Source organism: Harpia harpyja, chromosome 7, assembly GCF_026419915.1.
Source record: "Harpia harpyja isolate bHarHar1 chromosome 7, bHarHar1 primary haplotype, whole genome shotgun sequence".
Classification (NCBI taxonomy): Eukaryota; Metazoa; Chordata; class Aves; order Accipitriformes; family Accipitridae; genus Harpia; species Harpia harpyja.
In genome coordinates this window covers 2,534,461-2,549,295 of record NC_068946.1, presented here as the reverse complement: position 1 = coordinate 2,549,295, position 14,835 = coordinate 2,534,461, and the positions used below count along the sequence as shown (strand labels likewise).

The following is a 14,835-nucleotide window of genomic DNA, read 5'->3' as shown; positions in this document are numbered from 1 at the left end:
GAGGAAAAATATCTTTAGGGTTTGGACTAGGTGATCTTTAAAGGTCCCTTCCAACCCAAACCATTCTATGGTTCTATGATTCTCCTAGTATACGTGTTTATGTTTTTCCACAGGCTTTTTTATATGCCTCAGGGAGTCATCTGCAGGGCCAAACTAACATAGACTTCACATGATCGTATAACACGTTCATCTCGTTTTTGAAGCCTGGATCAAGAGAAGAGATCCTATGTTATTTTTATGCCTATATTTATGTTATTTTAGCCCCATGAATGGGCCTGTGGAAGGAAAAGAGCCCATGAAAAACAAACACACATGCCAGGACACTTGGATTAATTCAGATTTAACTGAACCCTACAGCACCTTTAGAGCTTTCGGTTTTGGAGGGGTGGGGCAAGGCACGGCACAGGCTCTTCTAGTCCCAGGTAATAACAGTACAGATTTCTGTCTATTTGATATTGCAGTGTTTTCTGGCTAACGTAGTCACGTTAAGAAACTGTCTGTCAAACAGAAAGCTGCAATTTCACATACTGCAGCAGTGAGAGAGAACACATAAAAAAAAGGTACAGCTGCTAAACTTCACACCAGAAGCCAATCCAAATGGAGGAAACGTGGGTGATTCAAGCCAGCCACAAAAGCATCATTAAATGAAAGATGGAAGAGAAAAATAAAGGAAAACATGTTTATCACAATTATACTGAAAGATATTTGTGGGTTTTATTACTCATATTTTGTTGATTATTTACATTTGGGTAGAATCTGGAGGATCAAACCAAGTATGAGATTCAGACCCAGCCCCAAATGATTTGTGACTTAGATAGTTATGTCAAACAAAGCGGTTGGAGAAAGGCAGGCATTGAGAAAGGAAGGAACTGACTCTTCCAACGCCACACAAGTCAGCAATGGAAACGCAACATACCTTCTCTGAGAACAACCCAGTGCCTTCTTGCACTGAAACAGGCAGCATTTCCCCATTTTCTTCCAGCTGCCAGTCATCATAATACCTTCTCATCTGTATTCTCAAGATAAATCCCATATGTATTAGAGACCAAAGGGCTCTGACAAATTCTAGCTCATGTACACTAAACAGTGCAAGTGCTAAGGGAAACAATTTTCTGCCTCTGCTTACAGAGCTACATAGGGTCTCACATCCCTACCAAGTCATGAGAATCCAGTTGATCTTAATAAGAGAGGCCAAACACCCTGTCCCCTCCTCCTCTGTTCTTGCGCTTAGTCACACGTCATACTAAGTTTCCATTTATAAGCAGTTTATATGGAAGCAATAAACTATTCACAGATAATATAAACATTTTACAGGTCGGGGCACTACACACGCTAGGGTTAACAATTATTTACTAAAGCAGCTATTAATAATTTACAAAATGTATATGAATTGAAACTCAGTATAATTCATTACTGCGTATAATGGCTGTTATCTTGGCTGCCACACTGGAGATCGGTCCAAGGATCTCTGCAGTTCAAAGATTAATCCTACACCTGAGGTTAGAAACAGCTACGATTCCCAACAAGAAGCTGTGACAGGTTCACACCTACCACAGGTTGGATTCACAAAACTACAACCAATACCGGGAAGTTAACTAAGACTCCGCATTGAAAGAGCCAAAATGTTGCTTCTTCAAGAACATATCAAATTTCTCAGGCCTGATTTTTCATTATCTACAGTTCGGGTGATCAAAGCAATCAGATGCTAACCCCTCATTTGTACAGATATAAATGACTGCACTGAAGTTCATGGAAGAAAGGAAGGGATAGACAAGTTCCCTGAATTTTAAGCATCCTGTTACGATTGGTGCTTTTCTTGAACATCTGGGAGTGTTTTCTGTCCACTTTGGAAGGATACAAAGGAATAGCTTTATTTCTTTGGCACTTCTAGTAGGATGAGTAAGGAAGTCGTAAGAGAACTCAAACTGCTGAATGTACTGGTATTTGCAGACACCTCAAACACTTCTCTATGCCATGAACCATACCTTTTAAAGCCAGGGTACAAAACCAGATACATGTATCTCTTTTTGGACAATGCTATTTATCTGTCCAAGACTTGTGTTCCAACCAGCCATGAAGGAAGGTACCCTATCCAGGAAAATTCTTCTGGGGAAAAAAAATAAATTCTCCTCCCTTTTCACCAAAGACCTGGTTTTATCTCTTGCAAACAGCTGAAATTCTGGGGAACCAAAGCCCCAAGCCATCTGGCAGAAATCACCAAGGCATGTTTTTGACTCACTGTCACAGGTCATGACCTACAACCATTGCCAGTGTTCCAGGGCTTTTTCCTCTTCCCCTTGTCTTCCCCAAAGCAAACTCAATTACAAATTGGAAAAATCCTGCAGTGAAATTTTCCCCTCGTGGGGCTGAATGTCTGTCACCTTTGCAAGAATACACTTCATAAGAATTCCACAGTTGTTGGTTAGCTGTCAGTCCCAGTTACATCAGTGATTAAGAAATATTGAGCAGTTCAGGTTGGAGGGCCAGGGAACAGGTGACCTACTATTTCTTCCACTAAATTTAAGCCTTGATTGCTAACTGCACAGGCTGTGCTACCAGTGAGCATTGCTGTCATCTCTGGGTTTCTACCACCCAAAAGCTTTAGGAAATATAAAATGTCTCTTTACTTTAAAAGCAACAACCTGCCCATTGACTGGGTTTTTCTGTGAATTTTTGCGTGAATTCAAATCACGTGCACTTACACCATATTTCAATTTTCCGTTACAGAAGTGATCTTCTTGCATTAAATCTGATTTAGTTAGACTTTACAAAACAGTGCATCTGCACAACAGCATTTTCTTCAGCACAACACTGTCTTCTGCCAATATTTTTCATGCTTCAAAACTACTCGTGTACTACTGGGAAAACCGATACTTCCTCTTCCTATAATGCCACCTGTAATAGGTGCATACTTTTCACATTTAACTATGCAACATCAGGACCTATTTCCATCTTGACAATTATATCCTTTCTGTTCCTGTACAGATGAATACTTATATGATACGTCAGCCAACCTCAAGCTCTAATCCGAGGAAATGTTAAAGCATATTCTTAACAAAGCAAAAGAGTAACTGTATTACCACTAAATGGGACTATTCACTTGCTTAAGCATGTGCTTAAACACTTTCCTGAATAGAGACTGTGTTAACCTACAGGGCAGACTAGTCTTTAATGTAACCCTGGTGATACAAGAAGAGTGTCCAGGCTACATTTGTCCAGTCTGATAAGCACTAATCTGATAAAGACTTAACCACACAGGCTATATGCGTCAATGAAGACAGTGTAGCAAGTGGATATTACAAGGATACTGCTTATCTAGCTGAGAACAAATGAAAATTCATTCAAAGAACTTGGTGCTTTAGAGATAAAAGCTGGGGAGGTCTTGTAGGGTGGACACTAGAAGATGAGGTTATCAGAACGACAGGCAGGCTTAAAAAAAAAAAACAAAACCACCATCTCTTTATTACAGTGGCAATTAAAAGATAAAGTTGCAGACCTTCAAAAGACATAGAGGTGTCTCATTCCAATTTAAATCATTGGACAGTAAAGCACTTGGGAGTCTTTGAAAATCTGGATCCCAATGGCACTGATTTTAAAGTGCGATCAAATTTCTAATATACTTTTCAAATTCTTCATGAGTTGTTGGAACAAATGAATCTGCAAATTTAGGTTATAAAGAGAAGAATCATAAGGGAAGCACGCTCCACATTTCATATTGTCCCACACACAGAGAAAACAGCTAGAAAGCATATTGTAATCCTTAATTTGATAGTGCCACTGACATATTTCAGGAAATTGTTTACATGTGTTTACTCAGGGAGTCTGTATATGTAGCAAAAATACAAGCTAGTCTGGTAAAAGGTCCATTAGAAAAAATACCCTATACAATCTGAGAAAAGGGACACTGCATGGCTGTGTGGCTGCCTGAAGCTAGATTTCTTCTAACAAAAATCCAAAGCATCATCTCTCTGAATGCTTCTCATATGGACCCTTTTGCTGGGATGCAATTCAGCTGTGATGCAGGGAAAGAACGCACTGTCAAGTGTCCAAGGCTGGAGCATGAATTAGTGAAGAAAGCTAATCTCACAAGCCACTGGGCTCAGGAACAAACTGCAAATACGTAATTATGTACCATATTGGCATCTATCTTCCTTGAATTCACGGCTCCATGCAAAAATAGCTTTGGCTGCCCAAGGACCTTTAAAGGAGGGGAAGAATTCAGAGTTAGCTTTGACTTCTGTTAGAACTGGTCTGCACATGATCGGGGAAACTGAAGTACAGTTCAGGAGCTGCAGGCTCAGCTCTACAATGCTACTTTGCATGGAATGCTGCACAAAAACATCTTGCTTAGATTTTTATAACACAGATCTCCAGTTTCACACCACTGTGTAACTTAGTGTAACAGGGCAAAGACACAGAAAGGGCTAGTCCTCCTCTCACCTGTTAAAACAAAGCGGATTAAATAAATGTCTGTAACATCATGAAAACACTTTATAAACATTCTCTGGTCAATTTAGTTTTGTTTTCTGATCATATTTCAGGCTTTTTTCTACCTTAGTATCCCCTAGTTTCACTGACAGATATAAAAAGTCTTCACGTACTTTTGCTTCTGTGATAGAATACCAGTTCCAAGCAGGATCCCAGCACTGAATATGAGCCCTTCTTCAGTTTGGAGCATGAGAACAATTAAGACATCTTTGTTCATTCATCATATGCTGAACACCTGTGTCCCTCTCCAGCTGACTCAGTGGCAGCTACAGGGACCCAGTGCTTTCAAAAATAATGCTCAATGTCTCTCTAAACTAAGCCACTGATGATTAGTTCTGAAATTTTAAACAAAAATATTTCCCTTCTCAGACACGTCAGGGCTAAAGGAACTTTAAAATAACTCTTTCCTCTTCCTACATCTTGAAAACTTCTCTATAATGAAGTCCAAACCACACAAAGGCCTGCTTTCTCACCTAGTGAAATAGGGCACTGGCCGGTTTCATTTCCCCGACACTGAAATGCTTAAATTCCCTGCTTTACAGAAGCATTGCAACTCTGAGCTAGACTCAGTGGTTTCAGTTCTGAGGAGGTTTGTTTCCCACAGCTGCTCTTCAGCCAAGCTGTGAATGAACCTGAAAATTCATTTAAAAAAACCCTCTATGGTTTCTCATGCTTTCATAATTACATTACAGCTCTTTCCTCGATATTTACCACCACCCCCTGCGGGGAATTCCCCCGACACACGGGTAAAATTTACTGGGAAGGCTTGTAAACCTTGATAAGCATTTCATCTCAAACAATGCAAAAACTTGGTTTCAAATAAGTCTGGGAAATTTTCTTTTACAAGTTCTGTGATTTTGTCGTGGAAGCTTGGAATTTTAAACTTCTGTTCTGTGAGCTGGATTTAAAGCCCACTGAAGCAACTGGAAGGACTCACATCAATGTTCACGGGCTCCAAATTTTCAAACTGCTAATGTCTGTCACTTTGCAAGTGACTCGGTAAGAAAGTACTCTGTGAGGTAAAGCTGAGGACAACTATTCTCTCTGTGATCAGAAGTTGAGTTAGTGGCTGGGGTACTTTGTATGAAATGTCATATGCACCACTTTGCAGGGGCTAAACTTCCCTCCCTTCCGCCAGATAAGAACAGGGCGTGCAGGTCTCAGTGCAACAGTGCCGGACCTAACTTTTTACCAAATTTACTTATATTAGTCCTCAAGTGATCATTGAAGTCACACCATTTGCACATCAGAGTAACAGTCGCCATGGAAACCAGTAAACTGGCATCTGCTTGATGCCTTGTTTTAAAGGAGCTGTGAAGCTGCTTGCACTCCGGTAGGAAAATCTCCTGCAAGCGTGCACCTCCCATCACTGGAGTGTTTATTTCTTTCATGTCTCAATTACACATTCCGCTTTCCAGCTTTGCTCTACTACTGGTACATCATTTACTCTAAATGGACCAGACGCTCTCGTTCACCAGAATCACTCAGGCCCATTTACTACCACTTCTTTGTTACTGGGTTAAGGATTCTACCAGAAACTAACATGGAGTCAACCCCAAATTCACACCCCAGAATCCAAAGACAGAAGCACTCATTTTTAATTCATATTGACAAATCAAACAAATTTCAACTTATTCAGAATGTGTAAGCAAAATATTGATCATTGTCATCTTTTATAATTATATACTATATATAAAAATTTATCCTATAATTTTATTATCCAGTAATCTAGCTATTTATAATCAAGGTAATCAATTTAAACAATTGTAAAATGAAGAGCCACAGTAACTGTTAGTTTCTGATGAACACATACAGAAAAAGATGCCTGCAATCTATATATTGAGCACATACCTATTTCACGTGTTCATTTTTACAACATACAAGTGCCTGAATTTTACATTAGCCACTACCCTGCATTTCCTGGACCCTCAAATAAACAAAAGGGTGAACCTAAGACACTCCTTTTGTAGATTAGCTCTTGAAACAGTAGTATTTTGGGGGTGAGAACTTCCTACTACATATGAACATAGCTCTAGAAAAGTACATCTTTGATCTTTCTTTATAGCCAGCACATCACAAACTAATTAATATTGTTCAAAAGTTTGTTACATATTCACACACACACTCCTGCATAAAGTTCATGCCCGTGAACAGCATTTTAAATCACCATAAGTATGTCTGCCTGATCAAAGGAAATTACTGAACACAGAATCAGCTACAATGACATCCACTGGAGCATAATTTAAAATAAACACCATGTAAACAATCTCCTGAAATACGTTCAAAGGTACTATCACATTCTTTAAAAAGTAAAGGTGACATGAAAAGCAAAAGGGGTGGGGGGGAGGCCTAACCAGAGTTTAACTTTGTGTAAAAGATACTTAGACTAGTAACTTATATGCGCATAGGAATGTTCCCAAACATTAAGGGCAGCTGACAGAGAACGGCTCAAGCCTGTATTAGAAATCTCTCTCAAGTCTCTGCAACGGGGTGACTGCATATAAACTACTTATTGGGAACAGTCTCCAACTTCAAACCATACCTGGGAACAGTTTAGAAAAATAGTAGCTGGCATGGGCCAAAATTCTGCCAAGAAACATTCCAGCACTTCAGTAGTACAGTATCATGTTCCACATTTGAGGAACATTCCTGGGAACATTCCCAGGCATCCTTGAGTTTACTAGTATGGACACAGCCTAAGATTTCCAGATGCTTACTAGAATAAAGTTTTGCTACTTGGACGCTAACTTCTGAACAGAGAACCCATGCAAAACAAAAAAATAAAGGCTTTATTATGGCAGAACTTAATATTACAGTTAACAACACTTCCTGAAAGGGCTTCCAGGTCCCGTTTGGAACAAGCACCATTTAGCACTTGCCAGCAAGCTGTATGCTCATTAGACTGTTATTCTACACCCTCACTCTACTATTGTCCTGGAATAAACAACGACAACAGTTCTTTAGACAGGCAGCTTGCAGCTTAATTTTGGAATTAAAAAAGGGATCTTAAAGCACCAATCAATACCGGCTATAATGAGAAATGTTCAGATGTGCCTCTGCTAGTGAAGGCACAAACAAAACAATGGTTCCTGCCCACAAGTCTCTGAGGCTTCCCTCTTCCTCCTTTTCACCTCTTTCACCCTCTTAGTCCCTTTTGATCAGTACAACAAAGGTGTCATTTTAACACAGAGAGAGAAACCAATTCTAGCTGCCATGCAACTACATCTTCAGATTGCAACAAAAAGTTCTATGAAAACGGCATAATACTTAATGACATGCAGAAAGGCAAATGGAATGTGAGGAATCACTAGAAAAGTAAAACAGAACAGACAGCATTTTTACATCACTAGGTAAATTTATAATAATGCCCACATTCAGATCCAGTACTGCCCTCTTTCCCCCCATTTTAAAAAAAGAAAAATAATAGAACCGGAAAAGGTACAGAAAATGGAGCGTAGGATAGGTAAAGACACAGAACAATTTCTATGCGGACAGCAGTTAAGTAAACTGCAACTCCTTGCCACAGCATGTTGCGGCTGCTAAAATTCAAAAAGCAATTTGACAAACAGAAGAAACACCAACAAACCCTACATAAAAAGAGTTTGGGAGTCTATACCCGGTAGGTATCACAACACATTTGCTCCGTTCTCCTACACTTCCCTGGGCATATGACGTGAGCAATACTCTGAGGCAGGATATTAGGCCAGACAAATCTTTTGCCTGACACTGTATATCTGTTTTCATGTTGATTTAATTTAGCCAGCACGGACAGAAACAGCGGTAAGGAGCTGGTATCACAGGCTTCCTCCCAGCCCACCGAAGGGAATAAGTATCCCATGTGTTGTTCCCCTTGCAATGGGTCTGTATGCCAACTCCTGCTATGCCACCCCTGCAGTTTATCTAGATCGGCTAGAACAGAGCTGTTGGATGCTTGCATACCTGTGCTACAAAACACAACCAATATATAGATGTACTAAGATCACACAATGTTTTACATACTTCCAATAAATTTTACCACAGCCTGGTAAGGGAGACATCATTATCGCTCACTTAACAGCAGAAAATTAAGGTGGTTTTAAGTTTTGTATTTTTCTTGTGGGTTTTGGGGTTTTTTTTTGTTGTTGTTGTTGGTTTTTTTTTTTTAACATTCCTTACATAATTTGGTTAACAAATCATACATTTGGAACTTATGCAAAAAAGCACTATCAGAGAAATGTATTCAAAATATTAATCAGACTGTGAAACACTTTCTATATAGAAATATTTTTTTAAATATCTTAAAAATCTTGAGAGTTATTTGAAACAAGAAAACAAAATTTTTATTTGCTTCCTTTGATTTCTAATTCCTGGTATACTTGGATAGCATTTTCAAGAGGGGTTTTTTCCTCCAACTTCAAAAGCCATAGAAAGTCAGGTTTTTAAACATGAAGGTAATAGTCCTATGACATGAATCTAGAGGTGGGCTTGACAAAAACTCCCAAGTATCGCAATGTTAAAAACCAAAGAGTTGGCAAAATACCTCAAATTTGAGGAGGTGAAGAAATATGAGTGGCACTAGACGGACTTGAACAGCTGTACATATTTCAGCCCAAGATTTTAAAATTTCTGTCAAAATATTGCAGTGAAAAAACTAACATTCTCCATGGAAAGCAGCTATTTTCAGTGAAAATGCTATTTTATCAAAACTCTTATTTTCCATTAAACACGGTTTTGACAGAAATTTTTCAACTATCCTTATTCAGTGTTATGCTCTGTAGTTGAAAATGTTAGCAGTTTTTTAGGCTGTCTCTACAACTGCAAAGATTTATAGGGACTTGGCAAAGATGGAAAACAGGAAAAAAAAAATCTGATTTAAGACTAGTATGTCCCTTCATATTACACACATCCCAGGAAATTATTTTTACTTAAGTTTAATAGCATACATGATAGTGACACGGCACAGCAATGCGACTTCAGCAAAGCTGTTAATACTTCCTTTCATGATTTTTTTTTTCCCCCCACCCTAAATAGTGCTGGCAAAGCATCTCTCCTCTATTAGTAAAGCACTGGAGACTCATTTTGGCTTAACGAACTAGGGGGTAATTTTTCACCTAGTCAGGTCCTGGTACCACTGGTCAGTGTGTTGATTTTGGGAGTCCTGTAGGTGGAGTTGCCCCTTCCTCAGATCCTGAAGAAAAGTACTCAGGACAGGACTATGCAGACTTGTCTGCTGGAATTACGCAGGACTCCCTAGGCTATGCTCTGAAGGCAGGCTGGCTGCTGCTGACTGGTTGTATCATATTACAGCTCAATCTGAAGTAAAACTGGAGAAAAAAAAATAATCAGAGGGTACAAAACAGAGGTATTTGGAAAATCAGAAACCCACTATTGGAGAAAGAAGGCTACAGAAATTTTGAGTATCATATTTTATGCAGCACTTTTTTTTAAGCTTTCCAAAATGTATTTACAAGGTTTCGGGGCTCTGCAGCCTCCCCCACTGCCTGCTGAACCTTGCCTAAACTAGCAAGCGCTTCAGAACAAGGTTAGTAATGAGGCAAAAGAGAAGCTACAGTGATGACCTTCACACGGCTTAGTCCTGGCCTTTGCCTGAGACTGCAAAGGGAAGATTAACTAGCAGAGGCCTAGAGGACTCTTACAGCTATTCCATCCTTAGCATTCCTGGTGGGCCGCTTCTGTCGCGCAGAAATAAAGTGTCGGGATATCAGCTAGTGTAAATCAGCGTATCTCCACTAAACTCAGGGGCCATGATCATAGCTGCTATGAACTAGTGAAACATTAGGGTCAGCAGAGTCATACAATGTTACAGCAATTGAAAACGTGACCCAGATTTTGCTGCCAATATTAGAATACATATTTCTCATGCCCCTCCTTCCTCTTCATCCCCTGCTCAGATGAACTTACATAGTCACAATTATTAGCAAAGGTACCTAAGCCTACATTCAGTGATTGTGCGATGAAAGGCAGTCTACAAGATCTTTTTAACCTGACACAATTACTCACACAGCCAATTTGCAAGATAGGTATATGCCAGCAAAAGTAAGGCATAACCCATATACAGAACACTTTGGACCTAAGGATAAAAAAAAAAAAGAAAAAAGAAAACCAAGTCTGAAGGCAGATCTGAGAAAAGGAATGCTTCCATATAATGTCTCTCTCTGACTAGACTAACTACGAAATGATGCAGGGAAACAACAGCCTGTTTCCAAATCAGGGAGATGTGTACACATGTACACAAACAGACACACACAGATTTTTTTGCTAATTGTCTCTATGGAACCCCTAAATATCCACCAACATTATTATAAATCCTTCCTTCCTGCAAGCCAGCATTCCCCAGCCCGTTCCATCTCTCACTTCCCCCACAAAAATGACAGACTGACTCTAATCTCCCACCTGCATAAATCTCCTACAGACAACCACAAATATTTTAGCTATGCTGATTTATGGAAGCACAAGCAAGACTAAACCAGGAGATATATCCTCCATGCACAATGACTGACGGCTTGCTGCAAATCTTTCCATTTAAAGCGCTGTCACTTTTGCAGTTCTAGAGAGAGAGAAAAAAAGAGGAATAAAATAACATGCAGTAATGCAACTTATGGCAGCTCCTGGAAAAAAAAGCATTTGTGCAACCCGATTTCTTCCAAGTTTTCCTGCATAAAATCCTTGCTACTAATTGAAGAAATTCTATTTGAGAGAGGATGTGAAAACAGCTGCAAGACCCTGCAAGCCCTTCTCCTCTCCCCCCCCCCCAACCATCCCATTTTCTGACTTTAACTTCATGGCAATCTTGATTTATAGCCAATGGGAAGTTGTCTTTTTAACCAATGCTTTGCAGCTGATGCTGCCTGCTTTAGTACCCATGGCTTGAAAGAATGAATGAATATGGGGATACCCTACTCAGATTTAACTACAGCAGTAAACAAAGTCAGGCTGTAGCTCCTAATTCTAGGCAAAGACCTCCTTGAATTCAGCGGACTAAGCTCTGAAGGCCACTAGGCACAGGCAACTCCCTTTGACCTCAGAGAATACCCATCACAGACAGGATTAGTCTGACAAGAACAAGACCAGGACCACTGACTTTACTCATGGCAGATGAACAAAAAAGACACAAACTGTGCACAACAAGAGACCTGTCAACATCTAGTTCAGTATCTCCATGCTGTGTAAGGGCCCCACAGAGGCAAGAGCTTTCAGAAGAGATTGAATTCATCTAGCTACTCTGAGCCAAGCTGTTTCAAGATTTGTGTTTTGCACAAGGACATCAACAGAGACAAATAAAGCTGTTGTGGAAACACAGTATTACTCTTCTGCTGAGTACTGACAGTCGCAGTTTCAAAGAGCTGGGCTGAGACCTGAAGTCACAGAGCAAATAAAGGGGTTTCTGCATTCTAGGCTCCACCGACACCATTCTCCCGGCACTGTTTCCTCCTCTGCACCTTCCTTGCAGTGGGTTACGTCTTCCCTGCTAGCCTGTTGAAAGCCACAATTTCACCTGTTGTCACAAGCACATTAGTAGTAATGTCTGACTGAACAGCTGTATGCTTCCTGCTCTACTGCAACTAATTGACTAGCAAGTAAAGCCGTACAGCAGGATCACTGATCACACTCCTTTTGTTCCAAGTCTGAAATTTAATTGACTTACCAAGAATTTTGCTGGGCACAGGTCATCTGTGTTTTCACACCCTGGCTCCATGATATTAGCTAGAAAACAGAGAAAGAGGGATAGTTGGTTAAAAAGAAGAGCAACAGATATTTTATGTCTTTGGAATGCAGAGCAACACAGGCATATCTGAAATGCAGTGGTTATTTTAGGGCATGTTACATTGTCTACATGGTCTATTATACAGAATTCTGGACTCAATTTCCTCTCCAGGCTCTGTGAATAATCACTTCCTTTCTCTAGACCTTAACTTCCTCAGTCAGTAAAATGGGGAAAATTATATATACTTTCCTTAGAAAAGCATTTAATGACAAACCTTCATGTAATAGCTAATTGTGCAATATCATTAATAAAGGAGGAGACCAGCTGCCAAGTATCTTGGGACATATTCCCATCCATATCAATGACAAATTTATAAATGTTTGCTTTAGGTTTCTCACCCAATACTCACTAGTGAAACTTCAGAATACCTGTTCTAACGGGAAACTTTGCTTTCCCTTGCTATGAATAAAAAATTAAACAAAACAGTGGTAACATTTTGTACTTGTTTTTACCAGCTTGTAAATCCAACTCAAAGATGTGAAAAGAATATCCTTATTTGAGAAGAAAATTTAAAAAACCCCAGAACTCAATTACAGACACTCCACTAAGGCCCTAAGACTTAATTACACATGGATTTTCTGTTAAATATCATCTGGATTTTGCTCTAAAAGTAACTTTGTAGACTGCTTGCAGATTTCCTTGGGTCACCTGCTTGAAGCCGTGAAATAATGCTTGTATTAAGCAGAATCTTAATAAGAAACAGTACAAAAAGATATTAAAAAAAAAGGCAAATGAAGATTTTGAAAAGTTTGGCAGTAGGCTACAGCAATCACCAACATGAGGGCAGCAGAATGTTCCCCACTTTTCCATCCCAACTATCTTTTAGCATGAAGAAGCAGTTCACGTATCAGACTGATGGCAAATGACTTGGACCATTCTGACAGCTATTTGTATTTGTACCATCTAGAGTATAAAATAATAATGTCTCATATCTGATCAATACGGCAGATGTTGGTGAACAGCACTATTACAAATCAGGTGCCCAATAAGGGCATAAAAGTACGATAAGGCTTAAATTGACGCTCCCAGGGTGACACTTTGTTCTTTACATCTCAGAATCTATACTGTCTGTCTCTATGGCTGTGCTGTGATAGTCTAGTTGGGCTAAAGAAAAGATTCATTCTGCTAAGGCAAAAAACCTGAAGGGGCAGTCTTCGACAAGCACAAATTTTAATTAATGTACTTGCTGTGAAATAACTGCCGCCAGGAAAAAATGAACAGAATTTTGGCTTAAATAGCCTAGACATCAAAGAACATTTCTAAAGAGGTCTACATAAAAAGCTGTATGGTAGCAACTCAAAGGAAAAAACAGAAAGGTCTTAGCCAAACCATGAAACATCAGGGAAACAGAAAAGAAAAAAAAAAAAACCATTGCTTTTTTATTTCTGCTAGTCTTCTTCCGGACACATGGGCAATGATTTCAAATAATTGTACATAATACCACTAAAGCCTTGGGTTATGTGTGAACTTATACATGTCAGAACAATAGAAAATAGTTATACAAGAAGATGATCACTATGTGAGAAATACACGTACAAAGTACAAATAGGTGTTGGGGTCAGGATTCAGGATTGAGCCTGCCAGATACAAGTAAGAGATAGAGTATCCCTGCTAACATGAGTCCTAGCTCAAATTCTGTCTATTATTTGGAGTGCACCTGAGCAATTTTTTCCTGAAAGTTCTTGTATTTCCCCAAATAATATGCTTGAGATCAAAACTTGTGTGCACACACACGTGCAGACACAAGATAAAAAAAAAAGGACCCAACATTTATTAACTTAAAATAAATATTACTTCAACTGGCAGCACGATGCCAAAACTTATAGATGAAATGTATTTCCATTATAATTTCTATTCTGTCTGCAACCAAGATTGTCACATATATTCAGCCTCTGGTAGCTAAAGATGATTCTATCACTGATCTATCAAAGGCTAAATACGGCTATATGAGATGCAGAATATAGGATGTCATCACTTAGCATACAGGGAGCATGAAAGTAAGCAACACGCTCACGATAGTAAGGTTAAAGTATTATTTAGCTGGTTAGATCACATTCCCACCCAGTTTGTAACTACAAATTAACAAGTCAAGATAGACACTCCTAAAAAGAAGTAGTTTTGCACTTTTGCTGAAAAATTCAGAAGTAATTTTTAGGGAAGACAACAGCAGCTGCTGTCAGGCTTCCTGCAGTTTAGACAGGAATTTTTCACTCTTAGATGGTGATCAAGCATAGCGAATTATAAACCAATTCTAACAATAGTATGCAGGAACAAAATTCTTGAAATTTTTCCTAAGAGGGCAAAGTTGTTCCTGAAGTAGCAACAACAGTGTACCATTTTATTACTAATACTTAATCATGTGGGTTGACTGGCTTAGTTAACGAAAGGGTGTTGTCCTCCGAGATTAATCCACAATTAAAAGTAATAAACAAGGTTTTTGTCTTATCAAGATGCACTATTAACAACATTTATCCTTCTCTGATTTTAGAGAACAATTCAAAATCAGAGCAGAAAGAACATATCTTTACCCTTATGGCCACTGTTGCCACAAAATATCAAAATGATCCCCCACTAGATAGCTG

At 39.2% G+C, this 14,835-nt stretch overlaps 1 protein-coding gene across 1 annotated transcript in view; it reads right to left on the bottom strand.

The window, feature by feature from the left end:
• The window catches only part of LOC128143959 (uncharacterized), a 184,971-nt gene that overhangs the window by 14,759 nt on the left and 155,377 nt on the right, over positions 1–14,835 (bottom strand). Inside the window, exon 10 of the mRNA XM_052792097.1 lies at positions 12,134–12,192. Within this exon, the coding sequence (XP_052648057.1) occupies positions 12,134–12,192 (59 nt within the window). The remainder of the gene's footprint in view (positions 1–12,133; positions 12,193–14,835) is intronic.